Below are 25,082 nucleotides of genomic sequence, written 5' to 3' on the forward strand. Positions count from 1 at the left end.
ATTTTAGTACATAGAAAACATAAAAGGTGATTAGAGGGCTGGGAAGGTGGCTCAGTGGTAGAGCGCTTGCCTTGCATGCATGAGGCCCTGGGTTCGATTCCTCAGCACCACATAAGCCAAAAGAAAAGCCGGAAGTAGCGCTGTGGCTAAAGTGGTAGAGCGTTAGCCTTGAGCTGAAGAGCTGAGGGACACCGCCCAGGCCCAGGACTAGACCCAAAAGAAAAAAAAAAGTGATTAAAATAAATGATTCAGAATGCTAACAAACAGGATAATAAAGTAACAATTATTTCTACCCACAATGTAACTTTAATATACTCCCCACAAAATTCTGATGGGTATTTTAGGAGAACTTAATAAACTCATAAATTAGTATGATAGTAGAAATGTTTACAAAGAAGAATTTGCAAATAACAGTTTGGCCATATTACAGGTACATATAAATCTCTCCATCGAACAAGTAAACAAAAAACTTAGGTCATTCTATTCAACAAAATGGTAAAATAGAAAGTCTCAGGTTTCATGGCTTAAGAATCAATTGTATGTAACAATGGGCAGGGATGGGAGGGGGAAACTCAGAGAAAGAGAAGGAAAGGGTGACAATGTCCAAAAACAGAAATTGTTCTTTACCTGATTTATAAAATGGTAATCTCTCTGTACAACATCTTAAAAATAACAACAAAATTATATTTAAAAAGAAACAATGTATGTTGAAAACGAACTTTACAACTTTGGTGGGGGGAGAGGATTGAGTGGGGAGGTGGGAGAGGATGGCAAGGGATGGGAAAAAAAAAATAAATAAAAATAAAGAAACAATGTTTTAAGCAAAAGGCCCAGAATCCAGTTAAAAATCAATAGTTTCCCCCAAAATACGAAATAGAATTATGGCATTGAAATGGTGACCATGACCAAAACAAACAAAATAATTAGCTTAAAGTTCATTCATGAATTGCTTAAAGACAAACATGTTCTTTAAAAATTGTTGTTTGGGCCAAGACACAGGCTCACACATGTAAATACCAGCTTCTTAAGAGGGTCAGAGATCAGATGGGCAGCCTACCATGCAAAAAGTTAGTGAGACTCCATTTGAACTAATAATCCCAAATGGTGACACATTCCTTAGGAGAATTAAAGTCCAAGGCTGGTCTTTTCCAAAACAAAAGACCTATCTAAAAAAAATAGCTAATGACAAAAAGATACTGGGTTTGTTGTGTCATGTCTGCCTAGAAAGGTTGCAGGCCTTGAGTTCACTTCATTACTAGCAACATAAATAAAGTAAAATACATTAAAATATTAGGGAGCGGTAGCACTATTCAAAAGGAAATGTACTCATTACCTGACTTATGTAACTGTAACCCCTCTGTACATCACCCTTACAATAAAATTTAAAAATTTTTAAAGTATTAAAATAACATTTGAAGTGCAAGTATGGCTCAAATGGAAGAAAAGTAGTCTTGAGTTAAAAATCAAGTGACATCTGAGGCCCTGAAATTAATCTTGAATCCCACCACAAAAATAAATAACATCCTGTTAGATGGCATCTTCACCCTGTAAACATCACAGGCACACATATAAACTCAGGTTGCCTGGTCTAATATATGTAGGCTGTATGGAATGGACTAAACTACTAGATTACAATCCTACAGCAAATTACTGTAGTGAGTTTTATAGACCATTGTACGTGCTGTGCACTTCTGCTTAACTAATCATAGAAAAAGTAAACATTTCTCACCTGTATGGTACTATTGTGGAAGTATTAGCATATGTGCATATGTGTCTGCCATCATTGGCTAGATTTTTCTTTTAGTAAGTGACCACCTGCCTTTTTTTTTTTTTTTTTTGGTCAGTTGTGGGGCCTGAACTCTGGGCCTGAGCGCTGTCCCTCAGCTCTTCAGCTCAAAGCTAGCACTCTACCATTTGAGTCACAGTGCCACTTCTGGCTTTTCTGCTTATGTGGTGCTGAGGCATCGAACCCAGGGCCTCATGCGTGCAAGGCAAGCACTCTGCCACTGAGCCACCTTCCCAACCCAAGCTATTTTTAATATTTTAAATTGTTATTATAAAGGTGATGTACAGAAAACGTACATTTATTTTTTGACAATGTGATCCCTTCCCCACTGTTCTCCCAGTGTGTTGCTATTTGTATTAAATAACTTCAAACTAATTTAAACCTAAAATCCATCACTGATCATATTAGCTATATTTTAGGAAATTGTTAAGTGGTCATAATATCAGATAGATCATAGAACACTTTATCTTTACTGAAAGTTCTTTGAACATCATTTATATAGTTTTATATTTCACTTTCTTACAGTGTCTTATACACCATCAAAGTTAAAAAGTCAAATATCATGTATATTTCTCACCAGGTGGTAGGCTTCATGAAGATAAGAGCCATGTCTATATTGTATACCAGTTCATGCAATGGCTGATATATTTCATGAAAAAGCCACTGAATCTGAGTATAATAATGAAACAAGCAATTAAATTTCTTTCAGTAAAAATAAAACTTTGATTTCATCTGAGAAACATGAGTGGATTGGTTATTCATTAGGTATTAGACTAATCTGCATTTTTTGATTCTGGTCTATTTTGGATTGAACTGATGACTGATCTCTCACTCAACTTTCTTGCACATGAATGGCATTCTACCACTTGATTAATGTCTCAGTCTTCACTTACTTTATTTTCTTTAAGGTCTGAGACAAAGACTCAAACGCAGTATCTGCCACTGCTTTTGCTCATTGGCTAGTACTCTACCAACTGAGCCACGTCTCCAACCCATTGGTCTTCATTTTGCTGATTAGTTGGACATGGAATCTAACAGACTTTTCTACCAGACTGGCTTTGAACCATTATCCTCTAGGTTAGTCTCCTGAGTAGATAGAATTATGAGCTACTGGCACCTAATGAGTATGTCTTTTTATCCTGAAAATTTATTTTTTTTCCTAAGATGAAAAGGATAACAGCACTACATAATAAGAATCATTTTTATATGTATATATATATATATATGTATATATATATATGGGTATCTATTATATGATGAACATTTAACCTCATATGATTATAATCATGACAATAAAAGTTATTTGAGCTGTAGCTCAAAGTGGAAGAGCATGAGCCTTAAGCACAAAAGCTCAGGTACAATACCCAGGCCCTGAATTCTAGCCCCATTACTAACAATAAATAAAACTTAGAGAAAGGAGCAAACTCCTTTATTAAAAATTGATAATTTATTTAAATTTGTGGCTATTATATCTGGTAATAGATTATATTCCATGTTAGTATTAGAAATATTGGCGCTTAAAATCTGAGTAGGATTTTGAAAATGTAGCATGTAAGATGTAAAATGTAACATCAAAATGTAAAATGATTGTCTTTTTTTTTTTTTGGTCAGTCCTGGGGCTTGAACTCTGGGCCTGGGCACTGTTCCTGAGCTCTTCAGCTCAAGTGAGCACTCTACCACTTGAGAGCTATAACACCACTTCCGGTTTTCTAGTAGTTTATTGGAGATAAGAGTCTTAAGGACTTTTCCTGCCCGGGCTGACTTTGAACCAGGATCCTCATATCTCAGCCTCCTGAGTAGCTAGGATTACAAAAATGATTGTCTTATGACATGTAGAACAGTGCTTTCAATACATCTTGTTTTCAATGAGTTTTAGCATTAAGTAATGCAACAATATCAGCTTTGCCTCCTTCTCCAATACTTTTTTGATAGCTGTATGTCATGTATGTTGTGTCATGCTTTCTGTTTCTTGAAGCATGTAGGATTGCTAATCTGTATGATGTAACATTGAAATTCTCTTAAGTTTTAAAGTAACAATCAAGTAAGAAAGTCTGTCCTGGAAGATCACATCTGTTTCCAAATATTCAGTGAATGGCACTGCAGCTGTGGTTTTCATCTTAGATCTACAATAAGAGAGAAGACAACCCCATAAACTCTCAGTGTTCAAGTTATAAAACTAACATTAAAAAATCCATTCCAGATGGGGTACATTGAGCAACATGTATCATACTCATAAACTTATTTATTGAATGGTAACTTCTATGTACAGTTACTTAATGATAATAAAATGTAATTTAAAAAATTCCATGACCTCCCAATGCCCAACAGGCTTCAATACTCACCCAACAGGTTTGCAATCTCTTTTTATCAGAAAACAAATTGCTATCATAACAATCATTACTTTAGCCTTATCTTTTGTAGACATCCACTGTGAGAGAAAGCAAAATTAGCTATTGAAAAATATATTCTGTGATTTAAACAACATAAATGCATTGATAACCATTTCCATTTATAGCCACATAATTAGTAACAGATATGATAGGAACTAATTGAGTTGGTTTTCATGAGAGCCTTTGGAATCAGCCTTTATATAGGATGGACATGTTACTAACATATATATATACACATTAGGAGAAATGAGAGAGAAGTTTTAATACCTTTTTTTCATTGCCAAGACTATTTTTTTTCATTGCCAAGACTATTTTTGCAGTAATGTCTTTACTAAATATTCATGATTTTATATGTATATAAATCACATAGTATACATACTACTACTTGTCTAGGTACTTTTTGAGATTTCTTGTGAAAATTTTGATATATAAATTGTAAGCCACAGGTGAATCAAAGTTTAAGGATTTCTTCATATGATTTTTTATGACTAAATTTTTATGACTAAATTTTTTATGACTAAATACTTATAATTAAAAATTGATGTTGGAAATGGTGCTGTGGCTCAAGTGGTAGAGCACTTGCCTTGAGCTGAAGAGTTGAGGGACAGTGCCCAAGCCCAGTGTTCAAGCCCCACGACTGACAAAAAAAATTTTATGTATTGATTGGGAACAATATGATCACTGTTTACTTAAGTAGTACTGTAAATGTTTTCAGGATGGAACTTCATTATTATAACTGTTATCATAACTATGAATAGCAACTTTGCAGAGCCTGATTTTAAGCTATTTACTGACTTAATGTACATTCTTCTCAGCATTAAAAGAATTTGTGCAAGCTTTGAAAAAGCATTGGATTCATCAATTGAATATGAATCTTGGGATGTGTTGCTTAATAGAATGTTGGACTGAATCTTATTTCCACCGTTTATTTTATTAATAATGATGTCTTATTACTTCGTAGTGCTCTTTCCTCATTTGCTCATGATGTTTTTAATCCAGCGTGGAATATTTTCACCTTGTGTGCCTTTCAATAATTACAAAGGCTATTTTTACAGGAATGCTTTTGTTAAATGTTCATGGTTATTTTAAAACACATAATTTCATGTTTTAAAGGGAAACTATATCCCTTAAATGTAGCATAAGAAACTTTATATTCTGCTGCTTCTGCATATATCCTGATAGTTACATTACTAGGCAGCTAAGAGCTATGAGTGGAATAACAAAGGAAGCTTTCCTTGGACTGTGTCACAAAAGAGCACTGTTACCTGGAGGACAGGAGCATTGCTATCTATTCCTAGTTTTGACCACTTTATCTAGTGACCTCAAATATCTCTGTTTTTAATCCTGTTCTTGAGAGGAAGTGACATCTTTATAGGAATGCCATGAACAAGAGCTGAAAATAAATTCATGTATAATCATCAGACTAGAAAGTTGGAAAAGGCTGAAACCTGTGGAAGAGAATGATTATTCAGGAGTGAAGGAGTTTTTTTTATCAACTTCAGTATTTGGAGTGTAGTCAGTATTTGGAGTGTAGCCAGAAAATAAACACAGTAGGTAAGGATCTTCTTCAGAAAAATAATCTTTCTATACATTAACATTGCATCAGAATCTTTCTCTCCCCCACCAGCCTCTTTGATTACAAGATAGAGAGATTTCTAAAGAATTTTATGTCAGATATTCATTCTTTTTTATTTTTAATTATTTTATTTTATTGTAAAGGTGACATATAGAGGAATTACAGTTACATAAGTAAGGATTCATTCTTTTACTGTTGTTTCAAATGTAGCTCAATAGTCAGGTGCCAGTGGCTCACACCTGTAATCCTAGCTACTCAGGAGGCTGAGATCTGAAGACTATGTTAGAAGCCAGCCCAGGCAGAAAAGTCCCCGTGAGACTCCTATCTCCATTTAACCACTTAAAAGCTGGAAGTGGGGCTGGCTCAAGTGGTAGAGTGCTAGCCTTGAGCACAAAGAGGCTCAAGGACAGTGCCCAGGCCCTGAGTTCAAGCCCCACAACCTACCCCCTCCCAAAAAAGTAACTCAAAAAGCTTTAATCAAAAATAATTTTTGAGTCTTTCCTGTCATATATTTACTCTGTAGCTTGCCACTTTATATTAAATCCAGTGTTACTCTCTTTAATATTTAAACTGAATAACAGGCATATTTGTTTTTTAACTTGAAAAGTTTTTAATTGTTATTATAAAGGTGATGTACAGATGGGTTACAGTTTCATAAGTCAGGTAAAAGTACATTTCTTTTTGGACAATGTCACCCTTTCCCTTGCTCTCTCCCAGTTTTAATCTCCAATTGACATATTTGTAGAAATTGGTACATATCAAGCCATTTTTTAATGATCAAGAAGCTCAATGATTTGAAAAAATTTAAACAAAACCTACCATTTAATCACTAAAGAAGTTCTAGATCTGTTAGCAGATGATGTTAAATAGTTGCTAGTCAACCTGAGACAGCCTATGATTTGGACTGTAGCATATCAAGTGTATCTTTTATATTTGCTCTTTGATTACAGGAGGATCTTTTGTGTGGTTACAGATGATTTCATTCTCAATTGACTCTCAAGGACAGTGCCAAAGCTGCCACATCCACTCCAATGGGTAGTCTTACTTCTCTTAACTTTCAGATAGTTGGATACTAACGATGTTTACTATAGTATTTGGGGATTGTGTCAGAGATATCTGTGTTGTTGTCAATACTTGTAATTTCCTGATGTAGAGTTATTACTGGGAAGTATCTTATAGGGCAAAGATCACCATACATATTTGTACCTTATGTATATTCCTGTATATATTATCAAGTGTGTTTTCAGAATTATATCATAGTCTTGAGATGTAAATCCATGGTATATATTTTTCCAGGCCTACCTGATAGTACTTTCATACCTTTGACTAAAAGCAATGGAAACAAACCTTGTATGATTTGATATGAGTGGACTCTAGAGGCAACCTATGAACCTGTTCATCTCTTCCTTAATATTACATCCATTCATATGGTACAAACAGCTGAACAAATCCTATTTAGGTTAGATGTGTACTATATACTTTGAGATCTATCATCATAACAATTTTATTATCTAAAGTAATACGAAATGAGTGCCATTAAATCCGTAGCTGACTAGCAAACACCTAAAATACACCCATTACTTAATATTTGTCCTTCACTGATGAAAAGAATAAAAATTGGTATCATAGGCTGGAAAGATAGCCTTGAGTTGTTGAAAGGAAAGTATAAGAAAAAAAAAACATGGGGACTGGGAATGTGGCTTGTTGGTAGAGTGTTTGCCTAGCATGCATGAAGGCCTGGATTAGATTCCTTCATACCACATAAACAGAATAAGCCATAAATGACACTGGCTCAAGTGGTAGAGTGCTAGCTTTGAGCAAAAGAAGCTCAGGGACAGTGCCCAGGCCCTAAGTTCAAGTCGCAGGACTGGTAAGCTCTCTCTCTCTCTCTCTCTCTCTCTCTCTCTCTCTCTCTCTCTCTCCCCATATATATGTATATATATATATGACTATTCATTTTTAAAGGATAAATATGTGGTTCAAAGAAAAGCAAGCAAAAAGCAAATAATGATAAATCTGAAAACAGGTTGTGGAAAAAAGTTGGTGTGTAATCAGGAAGAACTTAAAAGGAAGTTCTAAGCCATGAGGCATATTCTGTTTTTTTGTTTTTTGTTTTTTTTTTTTTTGTCGGTCGTGGGGCTTGAACTCTGGGCCTGAGCGCTGTCCCTCAGCTCTTCAGCTCAAGGCGAGCGCTCTACCACTTGAGCTACAGCTCCACTTCCGGTTTTCTGGTGGTTTATTGGAGATAGGAGTCTTACGGTCTCTCCTGCCCGGGCTGGCTTTGAACCGCTATCCTCAGATCTCAGCCTCCTGAGTAGCTAGGATTACAGGCGTGAGCCACCAGCGCCCGGCTATGAGGCATATTCTGTTTCATAATCTTATTAGAGATGATGATAGATGTCTATTTTAATTTTTCTTAAAAACTACATGTATATGAGATTCTAAACACATGATACATTTTTGTTGTTTGAAAGATTAAAAAATACTTAATAGAGTTTTTCATGAGCATATTAAACTTTTTTTGTTTTGTTTTGTTTTGATTTTTTTTTTACCAGCTTTTGTGGATCTCTGTGGATCTCTGGTTTGTTTGGTCAACTTTGTTCTCTGATAGCCATTCTCATGGGAGTAAGAGGCTTCTAGCACAGTATGATTTGGCTTTCCCTAGTTATTTTTTAATGTTTTTTTTATTGTGAAAATACTGTACAGAAGTGTTATAGTTACATGAGCAAGGCAATGAGTACATTTCTTATCAAGCATTTTTGCCTCCTCCTTTGTTTTTCCCCTACCACCCTTTCCCTCCCGCCTCCACAACTACACTCCCCCCCTCCACCTAAATTGTAAGGTTCGTTTTTCAACATAGTGTCTTATACATCTCATTGTTACAATAGGTCAACCTGTATCCCTATTTAGACCTTAATTTAGAGCGCTGACTAAAAATGAAATTTATATGTGGTTGAACAAAAAAACATAAAGTCCAAATACTTCTTGACATTTCCTGAGTACTTGTTGTAAATTAATTATGGAAGAGAATGTGCTCAATATGGAAGGGTCTTATTCTTATTGACAGTGTAAATGCATATTTGCTCTCATATCAACAATAGAATGATCTTAGGCCAATATCTTCACTCATCAACACAAACTTTACTTTCTAGACACTAATATAAGAATCTTTAATAAAATGTATAATCAGAGACAAGAAGACATGAAAATTTCATAATTTTACATTATGTGATCAACTGCACTGCAAAACAAACTTAATCAAAAGTCAAACCATTAGAACTAATAAGAGTCTCCAATACTGGGTTAAGGAGAAAATTAGTAGAAGGAACAATTTTCTTTATGCCAAAATAACCATCTAGAAAAATTTTAACAACATAGATGCCATCCAAAATAGCCATCATACTATATAGTATTTAACAACACAGAATGCCGAAGATCCTTCTAGAGAGAATTCAATTATATAAAAAGCATAAAAGGAGATTAGAACAAATGAGGACCTCACAATGCTGACATACTGGATGACATAGGTAAGGATGAAAAATTTCCTACCAACAATGTATAATTTTAACATGCTTCCCATAAAAATCCTGATGGATATTTTGGAAGAACTCAATGAACTGATAAATATGATCATAGAAATGTCTATAAAAGAAGACTATTTATGTTGTACAGTTTGTCTAGATAAACTCTTATTAGAACAAATGTATCAAGGTCAAAACAAACTTAGGTTATTAACTTAGGTTAGTCAATAAAATGGTAAAATAGTAAGTCTCAGGCTTCACGGCTTAAGAAACAATAATTCAAGTGTAATATAGTAAGCAAAATGCCTTCCTATAAGAGGCCCAGAACCGAGTTAAAAAGTAGCAATCTCCCTAAGAATACAAAATGGAGAATTGTTAACACTGAAATAGTGACCTATCTTAAAGTTCATTCATGGATTACTTAAAGACAAAGATTGTTCTTTAAAAATGTTTATTTGGGGGCTGGGAAGGTGACTTAGTGGTAGAGTGCTTGCCTTGCATGAATGAGCCCTGGGTTCGATTCCTCAGCACCACATAAGCAGAAAAAGCTGGAAGTGGCTCTGTGGCTCAAGTGGTAGAGCGCTAGCCTTGAGCTGAAGATCTGAAGGACAGTGCCCAGGCCCAGAGTTCAGGCCCCACAACCGACAAAAAAAAAAAAAAACAATGGTTATTTGGGCTAAGAGCAATGACTTACACTAGTAATCCCAGGTACTTGGGGGCAAGGGAATGAGGACAGAGATCAGGAAGATCATATTGAGCAGCCAACCTTGATTTAAAAAAAAAAAGGTTACATCACAATATGAAATCCTGAATGGTGGTACATACTTGTTATCTGAGGTATACAGGAGGCTTTACATAGGAGAATCACAGTTCCAGGATTGAACATTCCAAAAAACGTAGCCCCTATCTGAAACACAATTAATGCAAGAATACAAGAGAGAGTGAGAGGATTAGGAGCATCACAGGATCCCAGGGCACACTTATCTAAACTCAGGTTGCCTGGTCTGATACATGTTTGGCTCTATGTAATGGTCTATACTAGACTGCAATCCTACAGTATGTTATTGTACTGAGTGCTGTAAGCAATTGAAGGTGCTGTGACTTAGGCTGAACTAAGCATAGAAAAAAATAAACACTCCTCACCTTGTATAGTACTATTGTAGAAGCACTTAGCATATATGCCCACCATCTTTGCCTAGAAATGTCTTATGCAGGGCATGAGTCTTTTCCAAGATTCCTGTTTAATATTCACTAATCATGTCCTCTACTTCTCCTGCCCTATACCAAGTTATGGTTCCAATATGTAAAGTCCCCACTGGGCTCTCAGCTGTCTTGGATTTTGGAGGTAGTATATTTTGGGGCCTAGCTGAGGTCTCTGAGGAAGTGTTTTGGATGTTACACCAGATTTTAAGGCCCTTCTTTTTTTCAGCTTCCTTCTACTTGGTATAAACACACACCATATGTTCTTGCTGCCACAATTTGGTTAGATACATTGATTTTTGTGATTCCTGTTTGAGTAAGAAAGATATAAAAGCCTAGCATGGTGCTACACTCATATAACCAAAAACATGTAGAATGCTACCTCATGAGGATTGAGAATTCCAGGCCAGCCTGCTATTCAGTCAGCTGGAAGTCACCTAGACTCCATAATAAGATCCTATCAGGAGGAAAATAACAAAAATCTTTGAGAGTCCCCTAACTACAAAAAATACAATAAAATTTCAAATAAAAAAGCTATATTAAGTATCTGAAAATTTAGAATAGATAAAATTAAAATGGTCTGAAATGCTGAGAGAAAAATGATTGTGACATATAAAACCCATAAAATATTTTGAGTAGAATACACAAAGAGCTCCAAATGTGCTGGACTAGAAACTAAAACAGAAATTGACATCTGAGAAAAATCAGCACACAAGTCAGGGAAGCCCAAATATCCAATACTGTCCAGAGTTTCATTCTACCAATAATGACTGCTGTACCATTTAATACAATGAGCAATAACTTGACATCAATATAGTGGCATTTCTGATAAAGAGATATAATTCTAAATTGCAGGAAGAATTAAAGAGACAGGATCACCTAGGTCTGCTGGTCTGAACATAGCCTCTACTTCTGCTTCACAGGTCATCTTGTAAAACTGGCTTATATCTGAGATAACACTCATAGAGACATCAAGGAGATTTCCAAAGAGCTCCATAGGTAAGGAGTCGAGATATTCCCTGTGGAGTTGGTACTATCAGGAGTAAAGAGCAAGTACCTGCCACTGTCCAGTGCGCACTCTTTCCTCACATGAGCTCAAGAGCCAAAAGAGGGCCTCTCTGCAACTATGGTTCTAGTAGAGATTTAGAGTCAGTCTTATAAACTCCTGGGACACTGTGAAAGATTTAACTAAGGCCCTATTTTCACTACATTATTCCTGCTTGCAGCATGAGTATGGAGGGTATGATATCAGCTTTTTTGGTTTTGGCAAAGTTTTCAGCCAAAAGCCAGTGACTGGACAGTAAGAGGTAGTGGAGTGGACTTATGACGTGCTGGGCTGTTGGGAAACTGCATTCTACAGCAGCAGCACAGCAGCACAGCAGCAGGAACAACTGCCTCCTGATTCTCATTGGAGTTGTTTCAGGATTCTGTTCAAGCAGTATTGAGATAAGAAGAGAGAACAGGACCCTCTGAGCCTTTGAGTCATTCTTCACAGGGCCAGTTAGGATTTGTTTCTTCTGCATTCTAGTGATTATGTAATGCATCAGTTTCCCTTTACCCTAAAGTAGATTTGCTTCCCAGCATAGAATTTACAGGCTGACAGATTACACCAGTATGCCAGACAACTGTTCATAGGCTTCTGATTGGCATAGTTTACTTGCCATTAAAGTCCCTTCCAACATGAAGAGCCCTTCCCCTTCTGTGTATCTCAAGGCGTTGCCATTTGAAGAAGATCCCTTGCTTCTCTCTGTCATAGGAACTTGAACCCTTTGAGGCTCACCATGTGTCATCCCAGCTTGCAGTATCTAGCTATGGCCCCTCCCTGCTCACAGCCTCCCTGGGAGATTCACCTACTTTTTTCTTTTCTTTTTTTTTTTTTTTTTTTTTTGGTCCGGTCATGGGGCCTGAACTCTGGGCCTGGGCGCTGTCCCTCAGCTCTTCAGCTCAAGGCTAGCGCTCTACCACTTGAGCCACAGCGCCACTTCCGGCTTTTTTTTTCTTTTTGCTTATGTGGTGCTGAGGAATTGAACCCAGGGCCTCAGGCATGCAAGGCAAGCGCTCTACCACTGAGCCACCTTCTCAGCCCCTCACCTACTTTTTTTACTTGGCTTTTTCTCTGACTCATCTCCCTGATTTGGGGGATCATCTTGATATAGATTTATGCTGTGATTATCTACCATGTGTTGCTATTTGAATTAAATGAATTCAAATTAAATCTAAAATGCATAGTTGGTCACATTAGCCACATTTTAGAGAAATACCTATGGGACCATGATACCAGTTAGCCTGGAATATAGAATACAACATTATTGCAAAAAATTCTGTTGGACAACATTGCTAAGTAAAAATAGGGCTCTGGATTTTATACTTTGGCAGTATCTTGTTTTTCCAACATAGCAATCATCAGACTTATAATGAAATAATAAAAAATTAGGGGCTAGTGAAGACAAGGACAATATGTATTTTGTTAACTGTTTGGACTATTTGTGGGTGTAGTGCAGAACAAATATGTTATAATACATATTCAACAGGCATTTGCTAATAATTCATATTACATTTGTACTGCTTAGAGTCTGGGATTCTAGTAAAGTTGATCCATGGGGTTTTGTGGTGACAAATCAAGTGGTCAAGCTTCACACCAGTTTCTGTCCTTTTTTCTGAATATTTCACTGCTATTACTTAAATTAAGGGTACAACTGTGTCCAAATAGTGAGGATCTGGGAATCTAGTTGTTTGTTATTAGAAATAAATTATGATGAAAACATCAAACTGTGAAATAGATGAGAAAATTTTTTTTCTTTTTCTTTTTTTTGGGAGGGGAGTCCAGTTGTGGGGCCTGAACTCTGGGCCTGGGCACTGTCCCTCAGCTCTTCAGCTCAAGGCTAATACTCTACCACTTGAGCCACAGCGCCACTTCTGGCTTTTTTCTTTTTGCTTATGTGGTGCTGAGAAATCGAACCCAGGGCCTCATGCATGCAAGGCAAGCACTCTACCACTGAACCACCTTCCCAGCCCTTTTTTTGTTTTTTTCTATAAACTCTTCTCACTATAATCACTTGACATCCATTACAACCCCCCCAAAAGCCATACTTTTAATGACAAAAACACTTCTTTCCATTCATGATCATAAAGTTTTATTTTGCTTTATTAGGAGGGGTAGACATGAAATGTGTGATTTATTCTCTCATGCAATAATATACTATAGACTGATATTAAAATGATCCAAAAATGGCAGTTAGGATAGTTGGCAATGGATCACATGCAAATTTTGGTAATAGGATTGGCACTTTATAATCTTAATAAAGCTTGAGAAAGAGTTAACAACCTCTAATGTTGCTGCCTAGAGCAGCAGTCTAATCAGAGCTGTATTTTATTGAGATTTGGCCTTAACTAATACATCTACATCAGCTTTGTCTCCCTCTCCAAGACTTTTTTGAAAGTTGTCAATGAGGACATTATCCTCCTTTTTAGGAAACCTCTGGTAACTCCCTTCTCTGGCAGCTAAATGGGCTCCAAAGCTAACAAAATTGTGCACATCCTGCAGCTTCTTACGCAGCCATTCCACCCTCTCCATGGAGGCCAGGTGTTTTCCCAGGTTGTGCATAAGCTGTATTTCACTGACTGCTCTCTTCCTAGGAAGAACAAAAGCAGAAGAGAGGCACTTTATTAGCTTCCCATCAATCAGATAAAACAAGCCAGTCCCATACCTTCCCAATGAAGAGTAGGCTGCAATACTTACCTAATAGGTTTGCCATCCGTTTTTGTAAGAAAACAAATTGCTAGCATGACAATCATTACTTTAGCCATGTCTTTGGTAGACATCATCTTCACTACAAGAAACAGCAAAATCAAGACACTCAGAAACATTCTGTGTTACAAACTATTTAAATACAAACTATTTAAATAGCTTTACATGTACACACACTTTCACTGAGAAACTAGGCAACTTTTTGAGGTTTCTAGTTTGTTTTAATTTATGAATTTAAGCCACGTACTATATATGAATTTTAAATTACCTTTCTCTTGAAGACTTACTCCCTTGATTTATGTTGGTTATAACTAAATGCTTATGTGATTGAAATTGATCTCAGAATTAAGTAAATTGGTTAGAAAATGCTGTTTTCATGATGAAATTTCATTTTAGGCACTCCATAATAACCATAAACACCAACCTTGCTCTGATTTTTCAGAGAATTTTCTTCATTGCGTTAAAAAGTTTGGGTCAAAGCCTTTAGAAATTGGACAGAATTACTTGTTGTGCACATTTTAAACTTTATATGTTCTTGACAGTCTTAGAGTTTGAATTCAGGGTCTTGTATTTGCCAGGAAGGCATTCTACCAGTTGAGCCCCAGACAGCATTTGAAAATCTGAAATTTAGTTCTTAATATCTGTCGTTTCTTATTCCTTTAACTCACTTCATTAGCAATTATGCGTTTTAATTTATTTTTTGAATCCAGTTCTTTATTAAAACTCATATTAAAGATGTTCCATTATATAAAGTTCCATCCAATGGTATACCTTATGTGTGTGTGAATAAATCCATATACCTGTTCTAAATAAGAATAAGAGTTATGGACACAAACACATAGTCATAAGTAAAAGTAACTTCTCTCTTTTGCTTTCCTTTGCTCACAAAGCTTTCATATCAGTATAGAATATTTTGCCTATTCTGCAGTTCAATAATTGCAAAGAATATTATTACAGAACACTTTCTCTAAATGCTTATAGTTATCTTAAAGCACACAATCTCTGTGCCACTATTTTAAAGGAGTATTTTAAATCACATCCCTTAAAAGTTGCCTAAGAAACTGGATCCTGCTACATCACTACTTACTGTGAAACAGTTTTGGGTAGAGTAACAAAGGAAGCCTTTCCTTGTGTCACAAATTAGCACTGGCTGGAGGACAGGAGCACTGGTATCTAATCCTAGCTTTGTCCCCTTCACCTGATGACCTCAGACATCTCTGCTTTGTTTCTTTTTTAAAGAGGAAGTGGGCTCCTTCACAAGAATGCCATGAAAAAGCTGAAAGTGACTTTACAACATCATTCAATTTGTTAACTTTCAGAATAGAAAAGTCTATTATATAAGGGAAGTTACTACTCAACAATGAAAGGAAACTTTTCCAACTCCAGTATCAGAGTGAGCTCTCATTGAACCAGAAAATAAATAGTTTAGTTAAAGATCCTCCATGGGGGAAAAAGACAATTTATTCTACTTAATTCATATTACTTATATCCAGAATTATTCATATAAAAGCAGTCAGTTTTAATTTTAAAACATTGAAAGCCTACCAAAGCATATCTTAATTTTATGTAATTTGAGTGATTTTTTAAAAAAAAATCTCAGGATTTAATCATACCAATAAATGATTTATTTAACAAATTTATTATGTTATTATATCATTATTGTATATTATATTTAACCTAATCCAACTCCTTTAACATTTTACTGTGAATAAACAGCATGATAGTTGTGTAATAATTCACATGAAGTCTCATGAAATTTTTAAACTTAAAGATGACTTACCATACAATGACATCAGAGCAGATCTTTCACCTGTGCTACCAGCTGATGCTGCACTAACAGAATAGCCTGAGACAGCTGATGAGCTGTGTTGTATCGCCTCAGGTGTGACCTTTATATTACACCTTCTGCTCAACAGGAGGAGCTTTTATATTGTTACAAATGTCACTCCTAAGTCTCTAGATCTCAGCAATAGGACCAAAGTAGCCCCATACCACCATTGGGCGGTACCCACTTCTCTAAAGTTTTTAGTAATTGGATAGCAAAAACAAAACATCATGATGCCAGAGAAAAGACTTGGGAAAATAGTTCTAACAAATACTGAGTTGTACCATCTAAAAAATGTTCTGACATTTTTGATGACATTGAGTTTGTGCTTTACAGATCCTGATTTCAAAGGCTTTTAATGACATTGTTAATGCTATTTAAAAATAAAACCTGATGTCCATTTGTGCTATCACTACTGATATAACAGTTGTGATAACAAATCATACATGTTACATTTATTTTACAATCCATTTCCAACCAATTCCTAAAACTTTTGAACATTTTTCCAAAAAAAGAAAGCAAATTGGCCCATTTAGTGCTTTTATTGATGTTAAAATAATGTTTGAAAAGCTTTCAGTGCACATTTTTAAAGCTTCAAAAGAAAATTATTTTTGAATTCATTTAACTTACAAATTTTATGCATTTTAAATGCATCATAATAAAATTTGATAAGCATTACCTGTGTCCTCTTCTTCACATACATTATCCTACTACATATGATCATGTGATAGTCATTCCTATTTTGATATGAGGAAACAGGAGTTAGTGGAGATGATGGAATTCAACAGACCTGCTTTGATTTTGGGTATGTTTTCCTCTTAGAAATGCAGCCCCTCTTTAAACCTCAATCTTACTGGCTTTCATGGACCTAGTGCTTTGCAAGCTCTTTCTCCAGGAATTGGGTCCTGATTCTCATGTTCTCCAACTAATGATCAAGAGCTTGCTCCAAACACTAAAGAAAGTATCATGGTGTGACTTGTTTGATTTCAAGTATTATTACAGCCTGCTCTTCGCTGATCAATACACCTCAGTATCCTGGATATAGCTAGGGCTTGTAGAGGCAGCTTGATTCCCAAATTAAAAAAATGATGTCCAGAATTTAATGGTGATATTTCCATACATAAATAGAATGAATTTTATCAACCTCTACCCTCTATCACTTTCTTTTACCCCTCTCCCACCTTCTTAAAATAATTTCAACAGGTTTCATACATCCCTATACAGTACTTCGACCATATTCACCCTCATTTACCTCTCCATTCTTCCTCCCTTCCCTATTTACAAGTCTGTTTTACTCCTCTGTCATTCATTTTTTAGTGTATACTAATTGTACAAAAGGGTTTCACAATGGTATTTCACAGTACATATTATTTTAATCAGGATAACCCCCTCTATTGCTCTTTTCCTATTTCCTCGCCTCCTATTGTTTTAACAGCTTTCAGAGGTTTCTTAGGCCATCTTCATATATAGGCACATTGTTTTGTTGTTGTTATGGTGGTGGTGGTGGTGGTGTGTGCATGTGCGCACATGGGTACATGAGCATGGGTCAATCCTGGGGCTTGAGCTTTCTTGTTTGTTTTTTTTTTAAAGTTGTTGTTGTTGTTGTTTTGTTTTGTTTTCTCTACCATAGCTCCACTTCTGATTTTTTTTGCTGGTTAACTGGAGATTAGCCTCTCAAGGACTTTCCTGCCCAGGTTGGCTTCAAACTGCAACCCTTAGATCCTAGTTTCCTGAAGAGCTAAAATTACAGGTATGAACCACCAGTGCCTGGCTCTCCATTGTATTTTGATATTTTTCAACCTCCATCTTTCTCTTTTTCTCTCTCCTCTCTTCTTCTCCTAAACATTATCATAGTTACAGTCAAGGTGTATGAGTATATACACATATATATGTATATGCATGCATACATAGATACATAAGTGTATGTCTTTAAAGTTTGAATTCTGCAAATGGATAAAATATGGTATCTAGCTTTTTGGGTTTGGGTTATCTTGCTCCATATGATAATCTCCAGCTCTATCCACCTTCCTGAGAATGGCATCATTTCACTTTTTTTCTTTGTGACTGAGTATTATTTCATGATATATATGTACAATATTTCATGTATTTACTCATTAGTTGTTGGGATCCTCAGCTGATATAACTCTCTGACTCTGTGAACAAAGCTACAATAAACGTGGGTATACAAGTCTTTCTTACATATATATTGATTTAGACTCCTTCAAAATATATGTCCAAGAGTGGTACGTCAGGGTCATACATGGCAGGGTTATAAGATAGATATATTTGTCTTGTTTTTTGAGGAAATTCCATACAGATTTCATAGTTGTTAGATTAGTTTACATTCCCACCAACAATATATGTGGGTTCCTTTTTTCCCATAATCCTACCAGCATTGTTTTTTTTTAACCAGTTTTCTTGACAATTGCAATCTGAATGGAGTAAGATGGATCTTAGTGTAGTTTTGATTCACATTTTCTTTATATCTAAGGACGCTGGATATTTCTTCATGTATCTATAAATCATTTGTATTTCTTTGCTTAGGAATTATCTGCTCAACTTGTTTGTCCACTTATTAATTTTACTGTTTATTCTTTTCCTGCTTAATTTTTTGTGATCTTTGTATATTCTGAATGTTAATCTTTTATCCATTCCATAGCTGGTGAAGTTATTCTCCCATTCCTTAGGGGTATCTTTTGGTTCTGCTAATTATTTCTTTCATTGTGTAGAAACTTTGAAATTTGATGTAGTACCATTTGTCCCTTCTTACTCATATTATGGTAAGTGGAATCTTACTCCAATTTTTCATATGTATTAGTATAGTTAATTTCCAAGTTGTAGATGTTAATATTTAGATCTGTGATCTATTTGAGGGTGACATTCTACCGAGTGAGAGAAGGGTTAGGGTTCAGCCTCCTGAAGAACCATTTCTTTTCCAAGAAACTTTTGTTGAAGAGGCTTTTTTTTTTGTCGGCCATGTTCTTCTAAAAGTGGAGAGGAGAATAAAAAGAACCTTTGGCAGGAGCTGGATAGGTCCATTACTTGGATTGTGGTGGTAGCATCATAAATATCTTTGTGAGGTTAAACTCACCAAACTTTACACATTAAGTAAATGGAATTCAGACTGGTCATGGCTCAAAGGATAAAGTGTACAGAAATCAAAAACAGCACAAAGGAGAAAAAAATCAAAAAGCAAAAGGCAAAATAACAAAAATAACAAAAACCTCATTTCCGTTTCTTGGAGTTCATTTCAATAAACATCATATTATCATATGCACACAGCTATTGAGCCTTTTTGATCCTTTCCTAAGAATATCCTCTGATGTTGTAGAGTCCTGTTTAATTTATCATGGCACATTCTAATTACTACAAATGAAGGAAACCATACAACCTATGTTTCTTTGGGTCTGGCTTACTTCGCTTAATATAATTTTCTGAAATACTCTTTGAATGTTTGGTTTATAATGACATTTAGTTCTGTGTTTTCTTTTTTGATTTTTTTTGTTTGTTCAGATAGGTTTATTGGTGAAACTGGGCTATCAAATTCTCCCACTATAGTTATACTGAGGTCTACCAGTACATATAAATCACAAATATTTGTTTGATGAACTTGGGTATGTCAACATTTGGTGAGTATATGTTAACAATTGTTATTTCCTTTTGATAGATTTTTCCTCTTTATTTAAATAAAGTGATCTTCTTTGTTTCTTTTAAATTTAGTTTGAAATCTGTTTTGCCAAACATAAATATAGAGACCACTTCTGCCTGCTTTTAGAGTACATTACCTTGGAAAATCTTTCTCCATCCATTAATCCTAGACCTGCATATGTCTTTATCAGTGGAATGTGTTTCTCATAGACAACAAATTGTCAGGTTCTGAGTTTGAAGTTTTTCCAACATTTGAGGGAAGTGGGCTGACATAATTGACATAATCATGCTTTCACTGTCTTACTCCAATTACATTTGTCTATAGAACAAATTATCCTGATAGTAGCAATATTAAACTACTTTTACAGAAAAAATAAGCTATCTAGACAATGCTCACTCCATTCATTCATTCATTCATGCATACATCCAAAATAAAACATCAAAGAAATGCTATCTGCCAAGGGTTGTGCACATCACTGGAGTTTTGAGAAAGAATCCCTGCTCTTAAATTCAACACATAATTTTAGCATAATGTGACAAGTGTGCTACTAGAGATATGAATAAATACTTTTAAAAGCACAGAGAGCAACTAAACTTCCCTGGCATTGTGGAAGTTCTTTTACTGAGAAACTGCAGTAGTTTCAAGTGTGATGAGGTTTTCCATCAGAGGAAAGTAGAAAGGACAGAGGGGACAGCAAGTGCAAAGATGTGAAGGCCATGCATGTGGAACATATGGTAGTGCAAGGAGAGAAAAAGTGGATGATAAGCAAGAAGAAGATGGGTACAGTTTTGGAAGGCTATTTATTGTATTGTGCTAGGAAGTTTTGTATTTTTCATCTATAACCATGTGACATTTGTAATACTTTGGTGTCCTTTAAATTTTTCAAAGGACTAACTGACCTTCCCACAAAGAAGAGATGTAGCTTCCCATACTTTATCTAAATCATCAGGCTTCTGGAACTGCAGGCATTAGATAGAAGGAAACTATTGAGAAATCAAAAGCTAAGGGTGATATGGGCATAGGGGGCTGTTGACACTGTAACAAATAGCTGAGCAAAGCTTTTGCTTTGAAAAGCTCTGCCTCTCTTGCCATTCTAAAGTTCTCTAAAACTATGTCAGAAAACCTCATGCATTTAGGAAATGCTAAATAACTAGAGGCTCTGCTCTGCTCTGCTTGCCTTAGGGAAAGTTTGATGGGAGAGTGATACTCTTTCCTTCTCTTTGCTCAGCAGGAATCAGGGTGACTTTGAGGCCCAAACAGCAGGAAACTCCCAGGGCAAGAAAACCCAACCAAAACCCTCCTAATGCCTTCTTTGTGTACAGATTTTACTCTCTCACTCTTGAAGTTTTAGCAAGGATTTATTTTAATATAATATGACAAAGTAGGGGGAAATGGGGAAAGAAAACATTTCCACTCTACATGTAGAAAATGGGAGTAAGACTCCTCCAATGATGGTGTCTATGGTGTCTATTTTCTTAAGAACAGATTTATTCAGTTACAATTGTATACAAGGAATGAATGTACATGGATGTACACATATGAATATACATATATACACATACACACTATACACATACACACAACACACACACATATTGCAGCACTGGGGATTGAACCCAGAATCTGATGTATGCTGGGAAAACACTTTATCCTTTGAGCCATGACCAGTCTGAATTCCATTTACTTAATGTGTAAAGTTTGGTGAGTTTAACCTCACAAAGATATTTATGATGCTACCACCACAATCCAAGTAATGGACCTATCCAGCTCCTGCCAAAGGTTCTTTTTATTCTCTCCACTTTTAGAAGAACAGTTAATGTGAGGGATAGCCTCTTAATAAATTTTGAAGTGCACAATAGAGTATCTTTATCTATAAGCATTGTGTTCTGGATAGTGTCTATTTTAACAGCTCACTCATTTGTTTGCTTTAAGCCCATCAGTAGGATACTGAGCTCCTTTTAATTTTGTAGAAGAAAAGTTTTCTTCTTGCTGTCCCTCCTAGGTCTAAAACTTATTTGTTGTTATAATGTACCCAATGCTTTAAATGACTTAGTGCATAATAACTGATGAATTTTGAAGCTATTTTTGTAATATGTGATTCTTTATAGTTCTTTCTTATAATCTTTATTGACAGGAACTGTGAGTGTGATTCTTTGAGTCAATGTTTAATAACCCACTGACTGTTTAACCTGCATGAGCTGCTAGAAAAATTGGAATCACCTGCACTGGATAGGGCTTCAAAGATAAAACATGAAACTACTTCACAGGTAAAATAGTTCTCCATGCTATTAAGGAACATCAAATCTCTATATGTCTGTAGCCTTCTACATGTCTGTGTGGAAAGGAAGAGTGGTAAGTGAACTACCTACACTATTTACATGGTCAGAAGTTTCTCTGGAGATGGACAAGGAAACAATGAGCTATTGGGTACCCAGAATGAGATGCTGTTTTCAAGAAATGTCTCTCTCTTGTCACAGTGTAAACTGGGGTGTCACTTGTGGAATTATTTAGGTCTTTTTTGGATGGGAAAAGATCTCTAGTGGAGCAGGTGCCTCTGCAATGTTCTCTATGACCCAGGGAAGCATATGTCTTTGCAGCTTCCTCATTCAAAGTTCCCTTGATACTTAATATATTTGCATTGTCGGTTTCTTAAGGAAATGGAAAAACAATACTTAACTCAGAGTCATGGGTGTTTGTGTGTTTGTTGACCATAAGGAAGATAACCACCCATAACAACTTAATTGAGAAGTGAAGTCTCAGGTTTTTTGTATGCTTTTCTACTAACCAGAACAAATTCTTGATGTTAGCCTCCCTCATCCCCCAGTTTTGAAGTTTAACTCAGGGCTTTGCACTTGTTCAACAAGCCTTCTACCCCTTGGATCATGCCTGCAGCCTTTTGCTCTGGTTACTTTTCATATATAGTTTCTTATTTATGCTTCTTGCTGCAGCTGGAATGCCAGGTATGCACTAGGTTGTCCAGCTTTTTATGCAGAGATGTAGGTATCATGAATATTTTTGCCTTGAGCTATAATCTTCTTGATCTCAGCCTCTCATATAGCTGGAGTGAAAAGTATATACAATTTTATGGCAGCTTTTTATTGAGATGGAATCTAATGAACCTTTTTGCCCAGATTGGCCTCAATTCATGGTCCTCACAATCTTAACCTTCCAAATAGCTAAGATTACAGGCCTGAACTACTGCTGCCCAATTACGTCAACATTTTTATTCTAAATATTCTCCTTAATGGATTAGAAAAATGTAATTATACATTACAGGCCAAAGTTTCTAATTTGAGGTTCAGATAATATGGTATCTTAACAATACAACAACAACAACAAAACCAAATCAATTTAATGTTCACATTCCTTTCCAATAGTTAATTGGAGTAGATCTGACTCAGTTATATATACTGGAAACACAGTGAGAAGACAACAAGGGAGAGGCATTGGATTCCCACTGGTAAATCTGAAGCATAGTCATGGTTCTAGGTTTCTGGCTCAGGAGTGCCAATGCTAAGGCTGTAATTGGAATTCACATTCAAGGAAAGATTTGCCTGAAACAGGAAAAAAGCAGTAGCAGTTTTCTTGACCATAATTATCTTCTTGAATTTATTTTTATATGTTTTTACACGTGTGTTTTGCCAGTACTTGGGCTTGAACTCAAGACTTGGGCTTTGTCCTTTTGTCCCTTAGCTCTTCTGCTCAAGGCTGGTGCTCTACCACTTCAGCCACACCTCTACTTTTGACTTTTTGGTAGTTAATCGAAGATAAAAAAAAAAAAAAAAAAAAAAAAAAAAAACCTCAAAAGACTTTCCTGTCCAGGCTGGCTTCAAATCACAATCTTCAGATCTCAGTCTCCTGAATAGCAGGGATTATAGGTATGAACCAGGGGCTTCTGACATGATTTTTAAAGTATGTCATAAAGTATGTCATACTTCTAGTATTTTAAATTTCACATTTCAAAGTAGAATACTACCTTCCCTCCTTTGAGTTATGAGCATTCAAATAAGAGCTATCGTATATGATAGTTCTTTGTATAGAATTGGTATTCAAAAAATGAATTAAAGTCTGAAGCTATTCCCCATGCATTCCCTTCCATAATGTCCATTTCAATCCAGTAGTAAACAGAAAGCACCAGGCAGCATGCTCCAGTCCACATGGCATGATCTCTTTGCTTCCATATTTTCTAGCCATCTTCCTGAAGTAATAAGAATGCTTAGTCATTAGGAAGCTTTGATGTTCATCAAATCTGTTCTGATTTTGCTAATTATACAAGGAGTTGTAAACTAAAACAAAAACTGAAAATATCTTTGTGTTGTTAGTAGATATATATGTTAGTGTGACCAGAGTGTGTTAGCAGCTAAGTGAAGGCAGCACCCTGAGGTATTTCTAAATTAACGCAACTTCAAGTTGTGTTTGACTTCAAAGATATGTTTTCTTTTCTTTGGAAAAGAAGCTGAGTATGCTCAGTGGTTCACTACAATACAAGCTAAACATATCCAGAATGTTCCTGTCCATCTTTCCTACTTGCACTATGGTCTGAAACTGAGTATGTAATGTTTCTCTTATATAGAGCATGCTCAAGAATATGCCTTTCCCCATGAATTTATTATATATTCTCACATGAATTTATTATATATATATATGTGTGTGTGTGTGTGTGTGTGTGTGTGTGTGTGTGTGTGTGTGTGTGTGTGTGTGTGTGTTCCCTGAATTAAATACTTTTTCTCTTTCCATTGTTCAAGGGGAGCATCACTCCCATACCTGTCCTTACTTGCTACAAGTAAGAAATCTTTCTCCACTCTTCTGTCTCCTGGCTGGCCTTGTTTTGGTTTTACACTTACCAAGATATGAACCCATTGCCTTCAGTTTACAAATTGGTACCCCAAATGAGACATTCCCATCATGGGCTTTTATTTTCCAACTCTCGATGTGAGAGTCAGCAACCATTCTGCTTTAATCCTCCTATACTAATAGAAACAAGACTTGAGCTAGTAAAGGGAACATCCTGGGCCCTGACTTAGTGCTCCTGCATAGCCATTGTGTTCCTTGGTAATCTTGGGGGACATTTGGGCCTATGTTTCTCTGGACCAATGAGTAGTGATGGACTTTTTAATTTGTTAATGTGGTCTTGAAAACAGAGTAGAGAAGGTTAGGGTACCTTACAAAGGTGCTAGGGTTTGAGAATAGGAAATTGAGATATAACAGTCTAGGCTAATGTCAACAACTAGTCAACATTATCTAAATATGTATTGTCATGGTTTCAGTAGGAAAATATTAATTCAAAAATTGTACTGATATCAGACTGGAGATGTGGTTCAAAGTGTAGTGGACTTACCTAGCAAGTGTGGAGGCATTAAATTGAATCCCCTCTAACACCAAAATTT

General features: G+C 35.9%; 2 protein-coding genes across 11 annotated transcripts in view; one reads left to right on the forward strand and one right to left on the reverse strand.

Annotated features, from left to right (window-relative positions):
• Positions 1-25,082, forward strand: part of LOC138825052 (uncharacterized) — a 54,464-nt gene that overhangs the window by 17,364 nt on the left and 12,018 nt on the right. For 6 of the 10 annotated variants that reach the window (XR_011371314.1, XR_011371313.1, XR_011371317.1 and 3 more), the window contains 4 exons: positions 11,397-11,472; positions 17,677-17,796; positions 19,560-19,675; positions 21,830-21,962. The gene's annotated coding sequence lies outside the window, so the exon portion shown is untranslated. Of the gene's footprint in view, positions 1-6,702; positions 6,788-11,396; positions 11,473-17,676; positions 17,797-19,559; positions 19,676-21,829; positions 21,963-25,082 lie in introns of all 10 variants that reach the window. The other 4 variants (XR_011371319.1, XR_011371315.1, XR_011371323.1 and 1 more) reach the window with 4 other exon arrangements.
• Pth (parathyroid hormone) lies at positions 13,703-16,062 on the reverse strand. The gene is made up of 3 exons (XM_070019389.1): positions 16,002-16,062; positions 14,213-14,303; positions 13,703-14,105 (listed from the first exon to the last, which is right to left on the reverse strand). The coding sequence occupies exons 1-3, from the start codon at positions 16,012-16,014 to the stop codon at positions 13,844-13,846; spliced, it is 366 nt and encodes a 121-aa protein (XP_069875490.1). The 5' UTR covers positions 16,015-16,062; the 3' UTR covers positions 13,703-13,843.

Source organism: Dipodomys merriami, unplaced genomic scaffold (genome assembly GCF_024711535.1).
Source record: "Dipodomys merriami isolate MVZ:Mamm:240054 unplaced genomic scaffold, mDipMer1.0.p SCAF_133, whole genome shotgun sequence".
NCBI lineage: Eukaryota > Metazoa > Chordata > Mammalia > Rodentia > Heteromyidae > Dipodomys > Dipodomys merriami.